Source organism: Eptatretus burgeri, chromosome 15, assembly GCF_056783735.1.
Source record: "Eptatretus burgeri isolate ZD-2024b chromosome 15, Ebu_testis_v1, whole genome shotgun sequence".
NCBI classification, from domain to species: Eukaryota; Metazoa; Chordata; class Myxini; order Myxiniformes; family Myxinidae; genus Eptatretus; species Eptatretus burgeri.
Genome location: NC_140975.1, coordinates 68,627,743 through 68,643,543, shown reverse-complemented (window position 1 = coordinate 68,643,543; position 15,801 = coordinate 68,627,743). Strand labels below are relative to the sequence as shown.

The 15,801-nt window shown below is 43.7% G+C and overlaps 1 protein-coding gene across 3 annotated transcripts in view; it reads left to right on the top strand.

The window, feature by feature from the left end:
- LOC147012446 (piezo-type mechanosensitive ion channel component 2-like) overlaps positions 1 to 15,801 on the top strand; it is a 182,048-nt gene that overhangs the window by 97,691 nt on the left and 68,556 nt on the right. For all 3 annotated transcript variants that reach the window (XM_085856680.1, XM_085856681.1, XM_085856679.1), the window contains 11 exons: positions 358 to 525; positions 839 to 961; positions 1,118 to 1,318; positions 7,432 to 7,636; positions 9,036 to 9,131; positions 9,396 to 9,615; positions 10,262 to 10,505; positions 11,009 to 11,099; positions 11,383 to 11,548; positions 11,705 to 11,794; positions 13,262 to 13,377. In XM_085856680.1, coding sequence (XP_085712806.1) covers positions 358 to 525; positions 839 to 961; positions 1,118 to 1,318; positions 7,432 to 7,636; positions 9,036 to 9,131; positions 9,396 to 9,615; positions 10,262 to 10,505; positions 11,009 to 11,099; positions 11,383 to 11,548; positions 11,705 to 11,794; positions 13,262 to 13,377 — 1,720 coding nt within the window. The remainder of the gene's footprint in view (positions 1 to 357; positions 526 to 838; positions 962 to 1,117; positions 1,319 to 7,431; positions 7,637 to 9,035; positions 9,132 to 9,395; positions 9,616 to 10,261; positions 10,506 to 11,008; positions 11,100 to 11,382; positions 11,549 to 11,704; positions 11,795 to 13,261; positions 13,378 to 15,801) is intronic.

The following is a 15,801-nucleotide window of genomic DNA, read 5'->3' as shown; positions in this document are numbered from 1 at the left end:
TGGTCAAGTATCTGAAACTCTACCTTCGGTAGATACTTGCAGCAGATTTCAATCTCATTAATCTGTTCTTGGAACTTTGGCAAAACAATACAAACAAACTTGGATAACTGAAGACTCTTGTCCTTTATAATGGAGGCACACCCAATTATTTTCTCGTCTGTCTGGGATGTAATGTACTGTTTCGTTTGAATTTTGCACACCAAAACCAAACCTCATTAATCCAACGCCCTGCCGCAGTGTCTCGACCCTAAAAATAACAATTGAAACATTAATTCGACCGTCTTGAAAAGACCATGTCCTCATAGCAAGCAGAGTTCTAACCTAATGGTACCTCCTGTGTTTTGGCGTCGGATTCAGGTTTCCCTATTGAACTGTGTCTTTGTGGTGTGCTGGACCATAGCGTTGCCATACTCCAACTTCAGACCTTACGCTTCTAGTATATCTACAGTCTGGACATCAGTGATCATTGTTGCCAAGATGGTGTACCAGCTAAAGGTGGTGCAGCCCAACATGTTGCAATGTCTGGTAAGAAGTTTTCCAAAACCTCTTATGATGTCCTTCATTTTTGAAAGACAATTGCTTTGATGCATTGACATATTAATGTGCAAATGTCACCCCAACCCCCTAACGAAAGTAAATATAATTTAGGGTTCAATGGAGAGTTTAATGGAGGGATTATAGTACTTCAAGACCACAAAAAAAAAAAACAGCCAGGAAAGCCACTCGGTCTTACTATTAATGATGAAAAGCATTCACCATGCACGGTCAGCTCATTCAGTAAATGCAGTCTAAATGGGTCATGGTCGTTAACTTATGGACCTTTTTGCCCGGTGACCAGAAAGTCATTAATTCAACGGGAAATCATTCAAGACTAATCACTGAGCCTGTAGACTCGGCCAATTGGTGGGGTCTTCAGCAACAGAGCCACGACATTCCGGTGAACGTGTTCTGGTATATCAAGGTCAGTGGATGATCTCCACCACAACCCCGATCTCTGTTTATCCTGTTTGCTTGTACTTCCTCTTCTCTCTCCGTTTCAGCCCAACTCCTCCATCACGATTACAAACTTTGTTTACTTTTAACACAACTGTCCTCCCTTGCACCTATTTACCTCCAGAACCACCTGCTGGTGCTGGCTGTGTTGCTACTGGAGGTGATGGTCACTCGGCGCCAAACATTGTGCCTCTCAAAATTGCACGAGCCGCCGCCTGCACCGGGCACTCTGTTCCAAAATATAAAGCAATCCAGCTTGGACTCAGGATTGCTGCACTGCATCAAGTACTTTGTGAACTTTATCTTTTACAAGTTTGGATTGGAGGTGAGGTGGCAGGGACATTGGTACGCTCCTACTTTGGAGAAGCAATGTTGAGATGACAATGTCATTCAGTGTTTGTAGGGCAATAATAATAATAATGTAAAGATAAATGGTTTATGCACTGTGATTATCCATTTTCCCTATGGTTATGTCTGCTACTGTAATAACAATAGACGTTACTACCTAAATTTGTTTCCCCGAGAGGTAAGCTCCACCCGGCTCCTTCTCAGCTGAAGCCAATTCGGGCAGACCATGTAGTTGAGTAGTCATCGTCACTCTCCTGGATGAGAAGGTGGCTTGATGAGAGCTGTGTGGAAAGCTCTCGGGCTTCAGGTCACGTGCCATAAAGAGCTGACAGCCATCCACTGTACCCAGATTTATTTCTGGTTGTCTTGACTTTTTCTTGCCATTGGACTATGGTATGCCAAGACCAGTGATCTTCATGATTTGTTCAGAGGGGGGCCACTTTTGCCAATAAAACATCAGTGTGAGAGCCACCACGCTTCCTGCAGGACTCCATAATGGCTGCTATTAGGCCCCACCTCCATATACTCTTCTTTGTTGTGGTTAACTGGGCTGCACGGGTAATTGTTTGTATACCGCAACCATATCCTGATGTAGTTGTATTACTTTTATGCTTCATGTTGGAACACTCATTTGAAAACATTGGGTCAATTTGAGAGCATTTATGGTGGTTTAAGATGGACTATTTTCACATTTGTGTATAATCGGCCACACACCAAGGGCCGCCCGTGGCTTGTGGGCCATGCAATGAAGAACAGGGGCCAAGACGATAGGGTGAGGTTGACATCATGTAACTCTTCCTCACTTCAATACAACTGACACACAAGTCATGTCAACATCCACCAGGCCCCTCTTAACTCCCGTGGTGATGGGTGAGTGAGGAAGCAGCAAGTGTAGATACACTGGAAGCTGTAGCCACGGACCTGCACACAGGTGGCTTGGGGCATTGGGTTTCTTTTCGCTGGACTGAAGCAGAAGTGGAACTCTGCAGTGCCCTGAGTGATTCAGCAGTCCTCTTTAGTGCTCACCTCCATAGCATGAGGAAGAGGCTAGAAAAGGTACCCTGAACATTGCTTGCTAAATCACCACCCTGGTCAGCTGATGGGCAATCCCACCAGAGTGATTGAAGAACCAAATTGAAAGAAGAAAACACCACTCATTTTTTGCTCATGTTGTGTGTGTGAACATTTTTGGACAGAGCTATCTCTCGAGTACAAGGAACAGATACACCAGTGAGAAGAATGTCTATCGTTGCTCGAGAACTAGTCAGCTTGAGTGAAACTCACTTTGCTGAGGAAGGACAAGTCACAGAAGTCGGTGCTTTGGTACACCTTCTTTTGGATCCGTCATAGTGAAGAAGAACATCGTGAATCAGGTGTTGAACTTGCCATCAGGTCCAACATACATTTCGTTAACAAGCTCACAAGTCTCTCCGAAGGGTGTGAATGACAGACTTAAAAGAATGAGATTGCCTTTGTCAGATAAAGAAAATGCCACCATCATAGAGTCTGTGCATCAACATTGACCTACCCAGACAAGATTGAGGATCATTTCGGTGAAGATCTGGAATCTGTGATTACTATTGTACCTGAGTCACACAAGCTCATTATTTGTGGTGCCTTTATCGTTCGGGTTGGAAAGTTTTTATTTTTGAAAGAATGGAATTGCCAAGTATAGCAGCAATGTAGTCCCACTACTGAGGAAAGGTGTAGAACATGATCTTGTCTGCCAAACCGCAACAAGACATCACAGGTGCACCTCCATTCTGAGCACTGGCATCTCAACGACGATGTCATTGTCCATAGGAGAGACTGGCAGGATGTCAGAGTGACAAATGCCATGCATGGTGCAGAATGCTGGACTATCCATGGACTTATTGTCTCCAAACTTAAAATTCACATTCAGCCCACCAAATAACAAGAGAAGAAAAGCCCCAACGAAAATGAATATCTCCAGACTAATGCAAGAAAGCATTCAGCAGCCTTTATATTGAAGAATTGAGCAACCAACAGGAATCACTCCACCTTGACTCACAAGATATTGAAGAAGACTGGGCTTCATTCTTTGATTCAGTAAATGAAACCCCATCAACTGTCAGCCTTGCATGATATTGACATCAAGACTGGTTTAATAACTGATGCATCTCGAGGAGAAACGTTGCCTAAATAAGGCCTACCTTAATGACAATACCTCAGCTTCAAAGAAAATGGCTTATGACAACATATGCAGGACAGTCCAGTGCAAACTCAGAGAGGTGCAAGACGAATGGATGTGCAACAATGCAGATGAGATCCAGTCCGACGCAATCAAAAAAAATGGCATGTAGAGATTCTATGATGCCCTCAACGCAATCTACGGGACAAAGTTATTCGGAACATCCCCGTTACTTGGAGCTGATGACACAACTCTGCTCACAGACAAAGACGATAGCCGAGAGAGATGTGCAGAACACTTCAATGTCGTTCTCAACCAGCCTTCAACCATTGGTGAAGAAACAATCGGTCATCTTCTCCAACTCAAAATCAACGTGTCATTTGTAGATCCTCCAACTCTAACAGAAACTGTGAAAGCCATCGGTCTTTTTTCAAACAGCAAAGGAGCAGACGCGATACCAACAGGGGTCTACAAAGCCAGAACTTCATACGTGCTTGAGAAATTTATGCAACTCTTCCAGTCAATGTGAAGATAGGAAACATTACCTCAAGAGTACGAGTATACCATTGTCCACTTGCACAATCAGAAAGGAAATCACCAAGTCTATGATAACCACTGAGTTATCTCACTGTTGTCAACAGCTGGAAAAATCCTCTCTGGAATTGTGCTGAATCATTTACTGCAGCACATCGCCTTAGAGCTCTTACCGGAAAGTCAGCATGGCTTCAGGAAGGCTAAGGAATAGTTGATGTGATGTTTGTAGCTTGCCAACTTCAAGAGAAATGTCAGGAGTGAAACTCGGATCTCTATACCATCTGCATCGACCTGACGAAAAGCTTTCAACAGAGAGCACCTCTGGAAGATCATGGCAAAGTTTGGCTGCTCAGAGAAATTAATTGTAATCGTTTGACAGTTTCATGAAGGTGGACTTGCACGTGTCCAAGATGATGGTTTGTCTTCCGATCCATTCCCGGTCAACGATGGAGTTGAGCAAGGCTGCGTACTGGCTCCAACCCTCTTTAACATGATGTTCTCAGCTACGCTAACAGACATCTTTCATGACTCCATTGATGGGATCCACTTAAGATGCCGTACTGATGGCAAACTGATGACTATAGGTTAACACAAAGATGCCTGACTTCCTTTTGTTATCGTTGTGCGTTGAATGCTCAATTTCAGTCTGACATGCAGCGGAGCATGGACCACTTCTCCTCAGCCTGTGGCAACTTCAGTCTTGCAGTCAGCACCAAAAAGACGGTGATGATACACCATCCTGCACAAAGGAACCATATGTCGAGCCGATCATAACAGTAAATGGCCAGAATCTCAAAGCAGTTGGCAAGTTCACTTACCTCCTGAGGCACCGTCATTCACCTCGACCATGAAATTTCGATCAGGATCATAAAAGCGAATGCAGCCTTCGGACGACTCCGTGCGTAAATGTGGGACCGCAGGGGTGTCCATCTGCAAATGAAACCGAAGGTATGCAAGACAACTGTGTTACCGACTGTGTTGTATGCTTGTGAAACATAGACAGTGTACAATGGACACAACAAGAAGTTGAACCACTTTCACATGTGTTGCTTGAGGAAACTGCTGAGGATAAAATGGCAAGATAAGATTGCTGATATGAAAATCCTTACTTGGGTAGATATGCCAAGCATCCACGCACTACTGATGAAAACCCAGCTGCGATGGACAGTCCACATCATCAGGATCTCTGATGAGCATCGACCAAAAATTAATTATCGATGGAGAGTTGAAGTCGGGTTAGTATTCCCACAGCGGCCAAGTAGTAGTTTTAAGGATTCCCTCAAATATTCCCTGGCAAACTTCATTTGTAGACTCTGGATTCTTGCTCGAGATTGATCAGCCTGATGCTGTCTCATTGTAACGGTGCTTTAGACTTCTAATCTAAAGAGAATTACTGAGCCAGAAAAGAAGAGCGAGTCGCGAAAGGCCATAAATGAAACCAGCTGCTCTGACAGCCAGTCTTCTGGAATTCTGTGTCTCGTGTACGACAGATTGGTCGACACTATAATCAGCCACGTGTGCACTCATTGTATTTATTGAGGCATTATCATTTGTGAGGTTGACTCATGGTCATCATCATAGATGAAGGACGAACATAATTTTCTCATTCATGTTTTTTTATATTTTGGCCTCGTAAGAATACCATCCGTTCTTGAAACGCCTTCAGGAATTAACTGGAAGAGCCCTTTTCCTTGGCAGTTATCCAGAGCTAAAGAGAAAAATCCTGTTGGTTGCTTCAGACCTTTACTCGATGGAGTACTGCTCTACCCTTTGGGCTGGTTCCCATGCCTCACATCTTATTTAGCTTCATGCTGTAGAAATAAAGGCCTTCAACATCATTGGAATCTCTTGCGGTGAAGCTGAGTCTATAGGCCTATCACTTTACCATCACCGACAGGTCGGTGGCCTCTCTGTTTTCTTGTGCCTCATTTCTGGACTTGTGCGCGTTGTCTTCTCTGTACTTTGTTTCTCTCCATCCCCCCCCCCCCCCGGTATCTGCAGGATGCACACGGTCCACCAGCAACTCCCTCCTACTGAAACCGCCTAAATCCAGAGCCATTGCCCAACGCCATTCATTTATTCCTCTGTTTTCCTACCTGTGGAACCACCGACCATACTCGATTCAATTTCATTCTTCCCTCCAGGTCTTCAAGATAGCTGTTCACCACCATCTCAAGTCATCCCCCATCCAAAATCATGATCTTTTGTGCACCCGTTAAACCATCCCCCACCCCTCCCAAAAATTTTCTGATGTATCCATATTGTCCACCCTTTGCGTTCTCCCCTTCCCCTCGTCGTCACCTACATCCCTTGTTTGTCCGTCTCCTACTTTCTCTCTCCGCCCTGCTGTTGATGTTTCCCCTTTCTCCTACTGGCCTCTTTGTTGTGCTGTCCTGATTTTTTTTTCCTGTGTCATAGCTCTTTCATGAGCCTAGACCATGTTTGTTTTTTTGTTTTTAAAAAAAACCTCTTTTGTGATTTTCACCTTCATCGCCTGATCAGCAAAATCTAACGATTGTGATAAGAAGTGATTTATTTTATTTACTGCCTCTAACTTTGACCACCACTCTCCTATTTTATCTATGTGGTTATTGGCAGGCTTGCAAGATAGCTTACAGGTATGTTCACTCACCTGTGAGTCATCTAGCCTGGATTTGAACGCCTACCCAGCTACAAACTGCCATCCTGGTGTTTTTCACGCAGGGCGAGGCATCAATGTGCGTCCCTTCCCTCGATTGGACTTTCAGCTGGGTGTCGTGTTTCAGCTGACAGCATTAATGGGTGGATGATGACGATCGCACAGCGTCCTTCGCAAAGTGTGGACGAGTTATCGCCGGCACCCTGAACAAATTACAAATTACTGCATGAACTGCGTGCTGCAGCAAATGGTCTAGTCATCTTGGAGGTTGCTTGACACACCAGGTTGCATGCTGGCTGTCTTAGAGTGTGGTTGCTGTCCTGGGCACCAGCTTTTTGCAAGATGCACAGATTCACCAGGTAGTTCAAATATTTCATGTGAATAGTGATTTTCGACTACAAAAGGTAACCAATTTATATGGTTATAGTATCAGCTGGAAAGCCTACACAGCTAAGTTAATACCCTAAAAGGGGTGGCATTCCCAATTTTTGCAACATATTCTACTGGATTTGCATCAGAATAGCTTTTTTAATCTACGCCGGTTTCACCGTAAATGAAGAAGCATGCATGCTCCCAATCACAGCGAACAAGGAAGTGAAGCATAAAGTGATTATTCCAAAGCAAATAATACCATAATATAGAGAAACAAAGAACAATAGGCCCTCAAGATTAGAAACAGGAAAATGAGACAGTACGATTTGTAGTAGTGGCTCACAGTGGATTTGACCACTCGGACTCGGCGTGAGTGTGCATTTTTCCTCAACAGGTGTGCTTCATGCTGGTGGTGAACGTAATCGGCCAAAGGATGGACTGCGTGGCTGTTATACACAGCCTGTGTCTGCTGGTGGCCGTCTTGTGTCGCCGACGACGAGCCATCGCGGCCCTTTGGCCCAAGTATTGCAGAATATTGGCCGTCCTGTTGCTGATTCAGTATTTCTTTTGTGTCGGTGCTCCACCCACACTGTGCAAAGGTAAGACTCGCTGACTCTTCCTGTGGAACACCTCCAGGTGGATGAGCATGTGTGAGAGCTACCCTGAAAGTAATGACTTTTTGATTTAGAATTTTTTTTTTCCAGTTATTTGTTCATTCCCCTTAGCCAATAGATAATTATTTATATTCGTAAATGACAGAAATGCTTCTGGTGGAAGAGCCAAGAGAAGTTTCGCATTGTTCCAAACTGGCAAGAAAGTTTCCAGCGAAGAATATAATAGATGACATGACGAAGAAAAAAGAAAATCATTGACAGATCGATTTGCATTCTTAACAAAAATTATATCCTCAAAACATCCACAAAGGTTATCCTTTAAAGGACCAACAAGATGTCTGATGTTGAACGCAAGGAGATGTTGGAGCACTGTCTACATGGTCTGTACAATGGCCTCTGATATTCTCAGACTTTGGGATGCCCCGTTTGTCGTTCCCATCTGAGCACATGGATTAAGATGTTGAGATAAAATCCCATCTGCTTTGCTTTATTTGCTTGTCTGATAATGTACTGGTACCTCATGTAAAGGTATAACACTTCAATTGGAGGAAAAAAAACCCCATCTACTCGTAGGTTTACACATTGTGGCTCAGATGGAAGGTCTTCTGATTTCTGGAGGACTTCTGCTATGATGGTACCAATGTTTGTAACATCATGAGGTTATGGTCAATGCTTGAACCTCCAGGCATGTAGTCTGTAAATATGGCTTCCTTATTATCGCGTTATGTATTCGCTGTGACTTTGCCAGCAGAGGGGTGTGTCATCAATATATTTTCATTGCTGGAGTTCCTTACGAAGTGGTCCCGTTTCCTGATTACTCGTTTCGGGTTCTAAGTGATGTGATGATGGAAGAAAGCGGCAACTCACGAGCAACCTCAACATGATCCATGAGATTGCTGCATTTGCAAACTACTACCTTGTAGTTGTCATCTTCGGGAACTTGATGAAAAAGAATGATGATGTACCGTGTGTTGGTACAGGCTAGAGATCTTTTTATTTCCTACTTTACACCTTTAACAAAAGGAGAGCAATTTTATGGCAGTAACCTTTGTACCATTGGACCCAGTGCATGGAGGTGAGGTTTTGGACTAAGGTTAATGAGTGACCTTCACTACGAGTTGTGACTCTCCTTTTTCAATCAACACCACAGAAGAAATGTCAAGCACCAAAACAGAAGGGCCCGCTGGGTGGAAAAACAAAAAAAACAAGATGGGGAAAATAAAATCAGAATAGGGGTGCAGCAGACAATTGTCCCACAGGAAAATAAAGATGGAGTGAGGGGCTTCAAGGAACTTCCAGATGGCACAAGCAGTGTAAGCTTCTCTGTGCTAATTAGAATAAACAAATAATACTCGAATATTTTCATGTCTCTCTGTGTTTGCAGAGTACCCCTGGGGTGGAGGAAACCTCAACTTTAGACTGATCAAGTGGCTCTTCCTACCCGACTACCTCTCACCACCAAATGCTATGCTGCTGATGAGTAGGTTGGAAACTCTTCTCCTCCCTCTCCTTCTCCTCCTCCTTCTCATCATGGTCTCCTCCTTGTATTCCCCTCGTCTTCCTTCCACGTGTCCTCTCCAGATAAGTATTCCTAAGAGTGAATAGATTTGAGAGCAGGCTTAGAGAAATATGTTAACTTTTCGGGAATAAGACAAACCTCTTGTTGACTTGCCAGTAAAGTAGGCAGTATGAGACGAAGCTCTGTTCATCGTGACTTTTCTTTCTGATTCTTAACCCTCTCTAGATGACTTCCTGCTACTCCTGTGCTCAGTGCTGCAGCAGAAAGTGTTCAAGGATGAGCAACAGAGTGAAATGCAGGCTCGGGCCGGGAGTAACGATGAACAGGCGCTCGATCCACATCGCGATCAAAGTCTTAACGCACATGATCACCATTACAACACGGGTCACAGGGAGATTAGCATCAGGCCGACGAGCCTCTTCATCCCCAACTTCTTGTACTGTCGGCAAGTAGCAAATTATGTCCGTTGTGGATTCCCCTAAATATTTAATTCACCATTAGAGATAAACGCTGTTGCAGATGGCAGGTTTTCTTTTGTTTCTGCAACACAAACTCATGAAGTCTCATGACCCTAGATGTTCAACATTGTTTGACCACCTGTGTGTTGCCTTTGGCAATGTCGTCATGTAGCCATCGCTCTCTTTATACAAAGACGAAACGAGTGTGCGTGTGGATAATGGGTTCGATTTTTCATCGTGTGCCCTCCAGTTGAAAGTTAGTCTTGTTGTATGTTCACAGTTTGTCTTTTGCTTTGCTTTTTCTTTACCTCCATGCTTGTTTATTTATTATATAATTCTACATGACTGGTGTTTTGTTGTCTTGGTGATGGAGTAGCAGGTGGTTATTTGATACATCATAAAAAAAAAGTGCTCAAGCTATTGTCTCGTGTTGAAAGGTATTGGTTGTGAGGTCCTTTTATCGTTGACCATTCGGTTTGAAGAATTGCTTTAATGAGTTGATGAGTTATGTCTATTACATTGTCTTCTTTCTGACATTTGAAGCAAAGTGAACGATATTGGTTACATTTCCTTCCACATTTAACAATAGCTGACCTCTGACCTCTTTGTGTTTGTTCCACTCCCTTCATATAGGTCCTACCTGGACATGATCAAGGTTGGTGTTTTTGCTCACCTGTTCTGGCTCAGCCTCATCGTCATTTTCATCACCGGAACGACACGTGTTAGCGCAACTTGCATCTTGTATTTTGTCGCTTGCTTTTACTTCCTGCTGTTTGGTGGACACCTCCTTCTCAAGCCCCTTCATCAGCTGCTCCGCCTTTGGGATTACCTCATCACCTACACGGTCTTGGTCATCACTGTGCGTAACATCCTCTCGGTACGAAATGCTTTACGGTGATGCAAACCAAAGGCATCACCTTGCAGGTTTTGATGAGTGATGGTGAACATGGAGCTTTTTCTTTCCCTATTCAGTGATGGGGGAGTTTTGGTATCGTTACCTTTTCATCGGTAGCAACTTAGTGGCTATAAGAGTGAACCGCAACGTGTGGAATCGCATCACAGTGAAACGGGACATTGTGGAACGTCAAGATTGCATGCCTCACCTCAGGTCATTAGTTAGCCGGCTGTGCTTTGAACCAACATTCCATAGTAACATGGTAATTCCCCTTGATATGCGCATGGTTTTCAGAAGCTTTGAATCCAAATCCGTGAAACTGCTGTGCCTTCAGAACGATTTGAACCTGCAACCAGCCCAGTGTCCTCACCACTCCAGGCCACCACAGTCATGTAGAAAATTAAAATGTTCATTGACGATTAACCTGATGATGAGAAGAGCTTGTTTTAAGTCATTTGTTCTTCATTCGTCGTTTGTTCTCTCAGGTTGGGGCCTGCGTTTACCTTAAAGAATTGGGACAAAGACATTGCTGGTTCATTCAGCTATTCAGCCTCAACTGCTCTGTGCCCGGCTACAGTGAGACTTTTTCACAACATCCTTTACTCCCTGTTCTTATTCTTCTTTGTCGTAATGTTTCTAAACTTCCGCATGGCATTTGAACGCTTACCATCATAAATGCTTTATGTATATATTTTTTACATCCTTCACCTCCTTATGTGTCGATAATCTTTTCTGAGAAGACAGTGATGCATTAGCCAACCAGTTTGAAATGAAATAATTTTTTTTTGTTGTGCCTTCAGTTTACTTGTATTCCTTCTATGTTTCTCCTTTCTTTTCTTTTTATCTCTTTTGCCCTTAGAGCTTGAAGAAGAGAACACTGGATGTGAATTACCTCATAACGAGCCCGGTATTGCCTGGGATGCTGTTTGTCTCATGTTCCTCCTCCTCCAGCGTCGTGTCTTTCTCTCGTCATACTTTAGCTATATCGTCGCTGACCTCCGGGCCTCAACGCTGCTAGCTTTGCGGTGAGTGGTTTCATATCACCCATGCCAGGTCTAGTATTTTGACATAGCTATATGTTAGACTTTGTTTGAGGTTGGCGGCGAATCGTCATCGGAGTAAGTTGAAAATGTTGTGCATTTGCTGCTGTGAGCACACTGCTCCTGTTTGTGCTGATGCAGGGGAGCAGAGCTCTTCCAAGCCAGCATCATTAAAGCAGTCAAGGCGAGAATGGAAGCCGAACAGAAGTCTGTGCATCTGTTAAAAAAACAGTGAGAAGCTTCTTTTTGAAATTTTCTGCCACTCCCTTTGCATCCATACCGTCGACACTATGATAATGGGAAAGTACGGTTTCAGGAAGATTAGTTGGTGGTCATCTTTCATCTGAGCTCTCTTCTTCGGGATGATCTCAGCCTGAAGTTCACTCATTTCGCACGTACGAACTCCACCCACTGCCTTTTCAAATCCACAACAGTTGGAAATTTGTGCACGGTATGCCCTGTTCAGTGTCTGTTTCTGCAGAATTGAACTCCAGATTTTTGGCATCGTCCATAGATCAAACTAATAATGATAAATCATAGGAAAAGAACAGTAATGAATAACATGAACAGTAACACAGAATGCCTGAATAGCACACATGTTAACAGATAATGGCCCCCTCATGCTCGAGTTAATTTATTTTCACGATACCTTTGAGTATATTGTCTGGGAGGGCGGACAATGTCCGGGCCGTGTTTATTGGTTTGTTTTGCTTTCTTCACTGGCAAATGTGAACATGCGACATCACATGGACATGACGTACCCACCTTTGCCTTCTCGTGATCTAATCTTCCTTTAAAATCATACCGGTTGAACTTCCTCGTTCGCACTCACTCAACTTCATCCCGATAACATTATAATCATTTATACGGCCTTGATATGTGTTATCAGACTTGGAGTTGACAGCTATTTTTCTCAAATTGTCAGTTGAACAGGTGACTGTGAGGGGCCATTCAAAAATCACATAATGCATGGGGGAGAGTGGGGGTGTATGTCCAGGCATTACGAAGTGCTACAGGAGGGAGGGAGGGGGGGATGTTTCCAGTGCCATTACATCACGCTAAATCAATTAATGACAACGTCATTCCAGGCACCCTTTATTTAAAGATGCAAGGATTTAATGATGCACGTATTCAACACATTAATGATAAAAGCAAATCGCTTTACTTAAATTCCATCATTGCTTTTTCCACAGACACTTAATCTCATTCGAAAATGAAAGCAAATGAACATATTTAGAAACGATTGCATCACTCCAAGCGATTAGTACGATGATGTCATTACAGGGATTCCGACAAAAAACAATGGGATTCATAGCATCCTGGGAATTAAGGTATGTAATATGAAATATGAAATAGGGGGATGTGAGGGTGTCTTTGAGTGTGACGTAATATTTTTATATATAATATGTCTGTTGAAGTGTTACGGAGCGTTACAGGGGTGTCAGATTTGGGCAAAAGATGTGTTACATAAGTTTTGAACGGCCCTTGATGGATTCCTGTGAAGTCGGTGATAGCATGATTGGGGAGCAGAAAATGTTACGTATTCTGAGGATTTACCTTGTGAGTTCATTCAAAACATCTCTTTTTTTCAATAAATCACAGATCAGAGCCCGATGCATCTGATCAGTACATCTCAAATTAGTATTCAGTCCATCATAAGGTCTCCATTTACAGTGTGTACCCTTCTGTTATTTTCAGGATGAGAAAAATAAAAATGGGACAGGAGAAGATTAGAAGGACGAAGTCTCAGAGTTGGACACACCACCAAGAGAAGACAGAGACCACAACACAATCGACCGGCATCCAATCGCAAGGTTTGCCCTGCACTCTCACCCAAGTTTCTCAGTCCTGCCTTTTTCTGGAGACAGAGTTTCTCAAAACATCCCATAATAGTTATTTCCTCGTATCAGCATCTTCAAAATAATTTCTTCCTTGGGACTCAAACAACCTCCATATTTAAATGTTTCTGTATGTTTATTTGAAATCTCTTCCTTAACATTTTTATCTTTCCAAAACGAAGTTTTTGCAAGATGTCAGTCAGCTTGTATGTTTTTTTTTTGTTTGTTTTTTTTGTTTGTTTGTCTGTAATCACGTATAAAAAAATTCTGCAGAGCACAGTTATCATTGGAAATTTTTGTAACTTCGCATATCAGAGGCCTATAGAGGTCCCTTTCAGTGCACAAAATTTTGAAGGTCAAGGTCAAAGGTCAAGGTCACTTTGTCACAAATCAGGGGAGTCGACGAAACCCTTATTTTTTGAGTAATTTTAATTGAATCGTCTCCAAACTTTATGGGAATGTAGTATATGGTCTGGTGCTCAGCTGATTAGTTTTTGGTGGCGATTGGCCTTGACCTTCATGGTTAGCGCCTGAGGTCAAACATATTTGACCCCAAGGTCAAATTTTCAAGTTTTGGGAACCATATGGTGTAGTACCTCAAATTGAACACCTCGATGAGTGCTTTCTAGATATGTCAAGCTTGAGACATTATGACGTCATTTGGTGACGTTATGAGGCAAACGCAGATTTTTCATGGTTACTCTGTAGAACGATTCTCATCGGAATCTCTCGTAGGCAGATATTCCTCAAGGAGTCGCTCCTAGTGGATAGCAGCTCTGTTCACCTCAGTGTGACCTTAAAGAAGTCACACGTGGTCACCTTTTGGCAAGATACGGGTCACCCTGCGGGTGACATTGGTTTTATTTTTATTTTTTTATTATTCCTCTTCACGCCTTATGTGATTTATTCTCTGTCATGCAGAGAACAAAATTAACTGTTATTGTTTCCTGGCTGGTAACAGCCGCGTAATCGAAATTGTGACTTCAACAAGATTATGCAAACAATCTCTCCCCTCCCCACTCTCTCCTCTGTCCTCACCCTCCTTCTCTCTCCCTCACTCCTTTCCCCACTCCTCTCACCTCTCCACCCTCCCTGTATCTCCCTCCTCTCACCTCCCTCCCCTTTCCCCTCTACCCCCACCCTCCTTTCTCCTCTCCCTCCTCCCCTCCCCACCTCCTCTCTTCCTCTCCCCTCATCTCCTCTCCCCTCCTCCCCACATCATGCCAGACCAGATACATGAAAAAACATGCGATTTTTAAACCATCCATCTTCATTCATTATATAATCAAAGAGCTTTTAATGTCAGGCATGTAATGAAATGCATCATTTGCTGGAAAAAATTAATTTAGACCCATTTATTTATTGGTGTGGCATTCTAACATATTTATTTAAAAAAAAATCTAACAGCTTGGTGTGGCAAAGGAGATTGACCATGTGTTTGTTGATGGTCACTGGAGGAAGGACCCAGAACTGCAGGATCTACCGGAGTGCTCAGTTCCTCAATACCGACCACAGGCTTGTTGTAACAACTCTGAAGTTGCAGCTTAAATCCAGGAGAATGGTACCATCCCAGCCTAGGCTGGATTTTGGCAAGCTCAAGGATGAGAGGGCAGCTGAGGAGTTTGTGAACAGGCTGAGTGGGAATTTTGGGAGCCTGGGTGCTTTGGGGAATCATGAAGAGTTGTGGAGTGCCTTCAAGACCACCATCCTCGATGTTGCCGGTGGATGTCTTGGAACTCATTGTTGGGTGAAGAGGATTTTGTCTCTCAAGGGACACTGGATACCATTGACCAGAGTCACAGGACCAGGCTTAATAGCAGAGCTGAGCTCTTCAGGGAGTTGAGACGTAAAACTGTACGTGTGCTGAGGGAGGACAAGGAGGCCTATGTGCGAGGAATCTGTGAGGGGGTAGAGCCTGTGATCAAGTGATTTTCGTCCTGCTTACAGGGGAATTCACGCATTGCATTCATCCAAGTCCATCCCTCAGTGTACTGTCGTTATAGCAGAGGGTGGTGGGCTCTTAACAGAGGAGTCCGAAGTAAAGGCCCGCTGGGCCGGTGACTTTGAGCGGCTGTACCAGACTGACTCATCAGCTGTTGAGTTGGACATCAGAGGTGTTACTATCCATATTTCTGACCCTCCAATCAACTGTGAAACATCTTCGTTTGTGGAAACACAGGCTGCGGTGAACCGGTTGAAATGGGGTAAACTCTTGGGATCTGTGGCATCCAAGCTCAACTTCTCAAGGCTGGTGGAAATGCTGTACTCATGTCGTTGTATGCAGTTCTGTGCTCTACCTGAAACACAGGCATCATCCCAACTGACTGGAAGAGGGGCATTGTTGTCCCTCTCAGGAGAGGGAAGGGTGATTGCCAGGAATGCAACAACTACTGAGGGGTG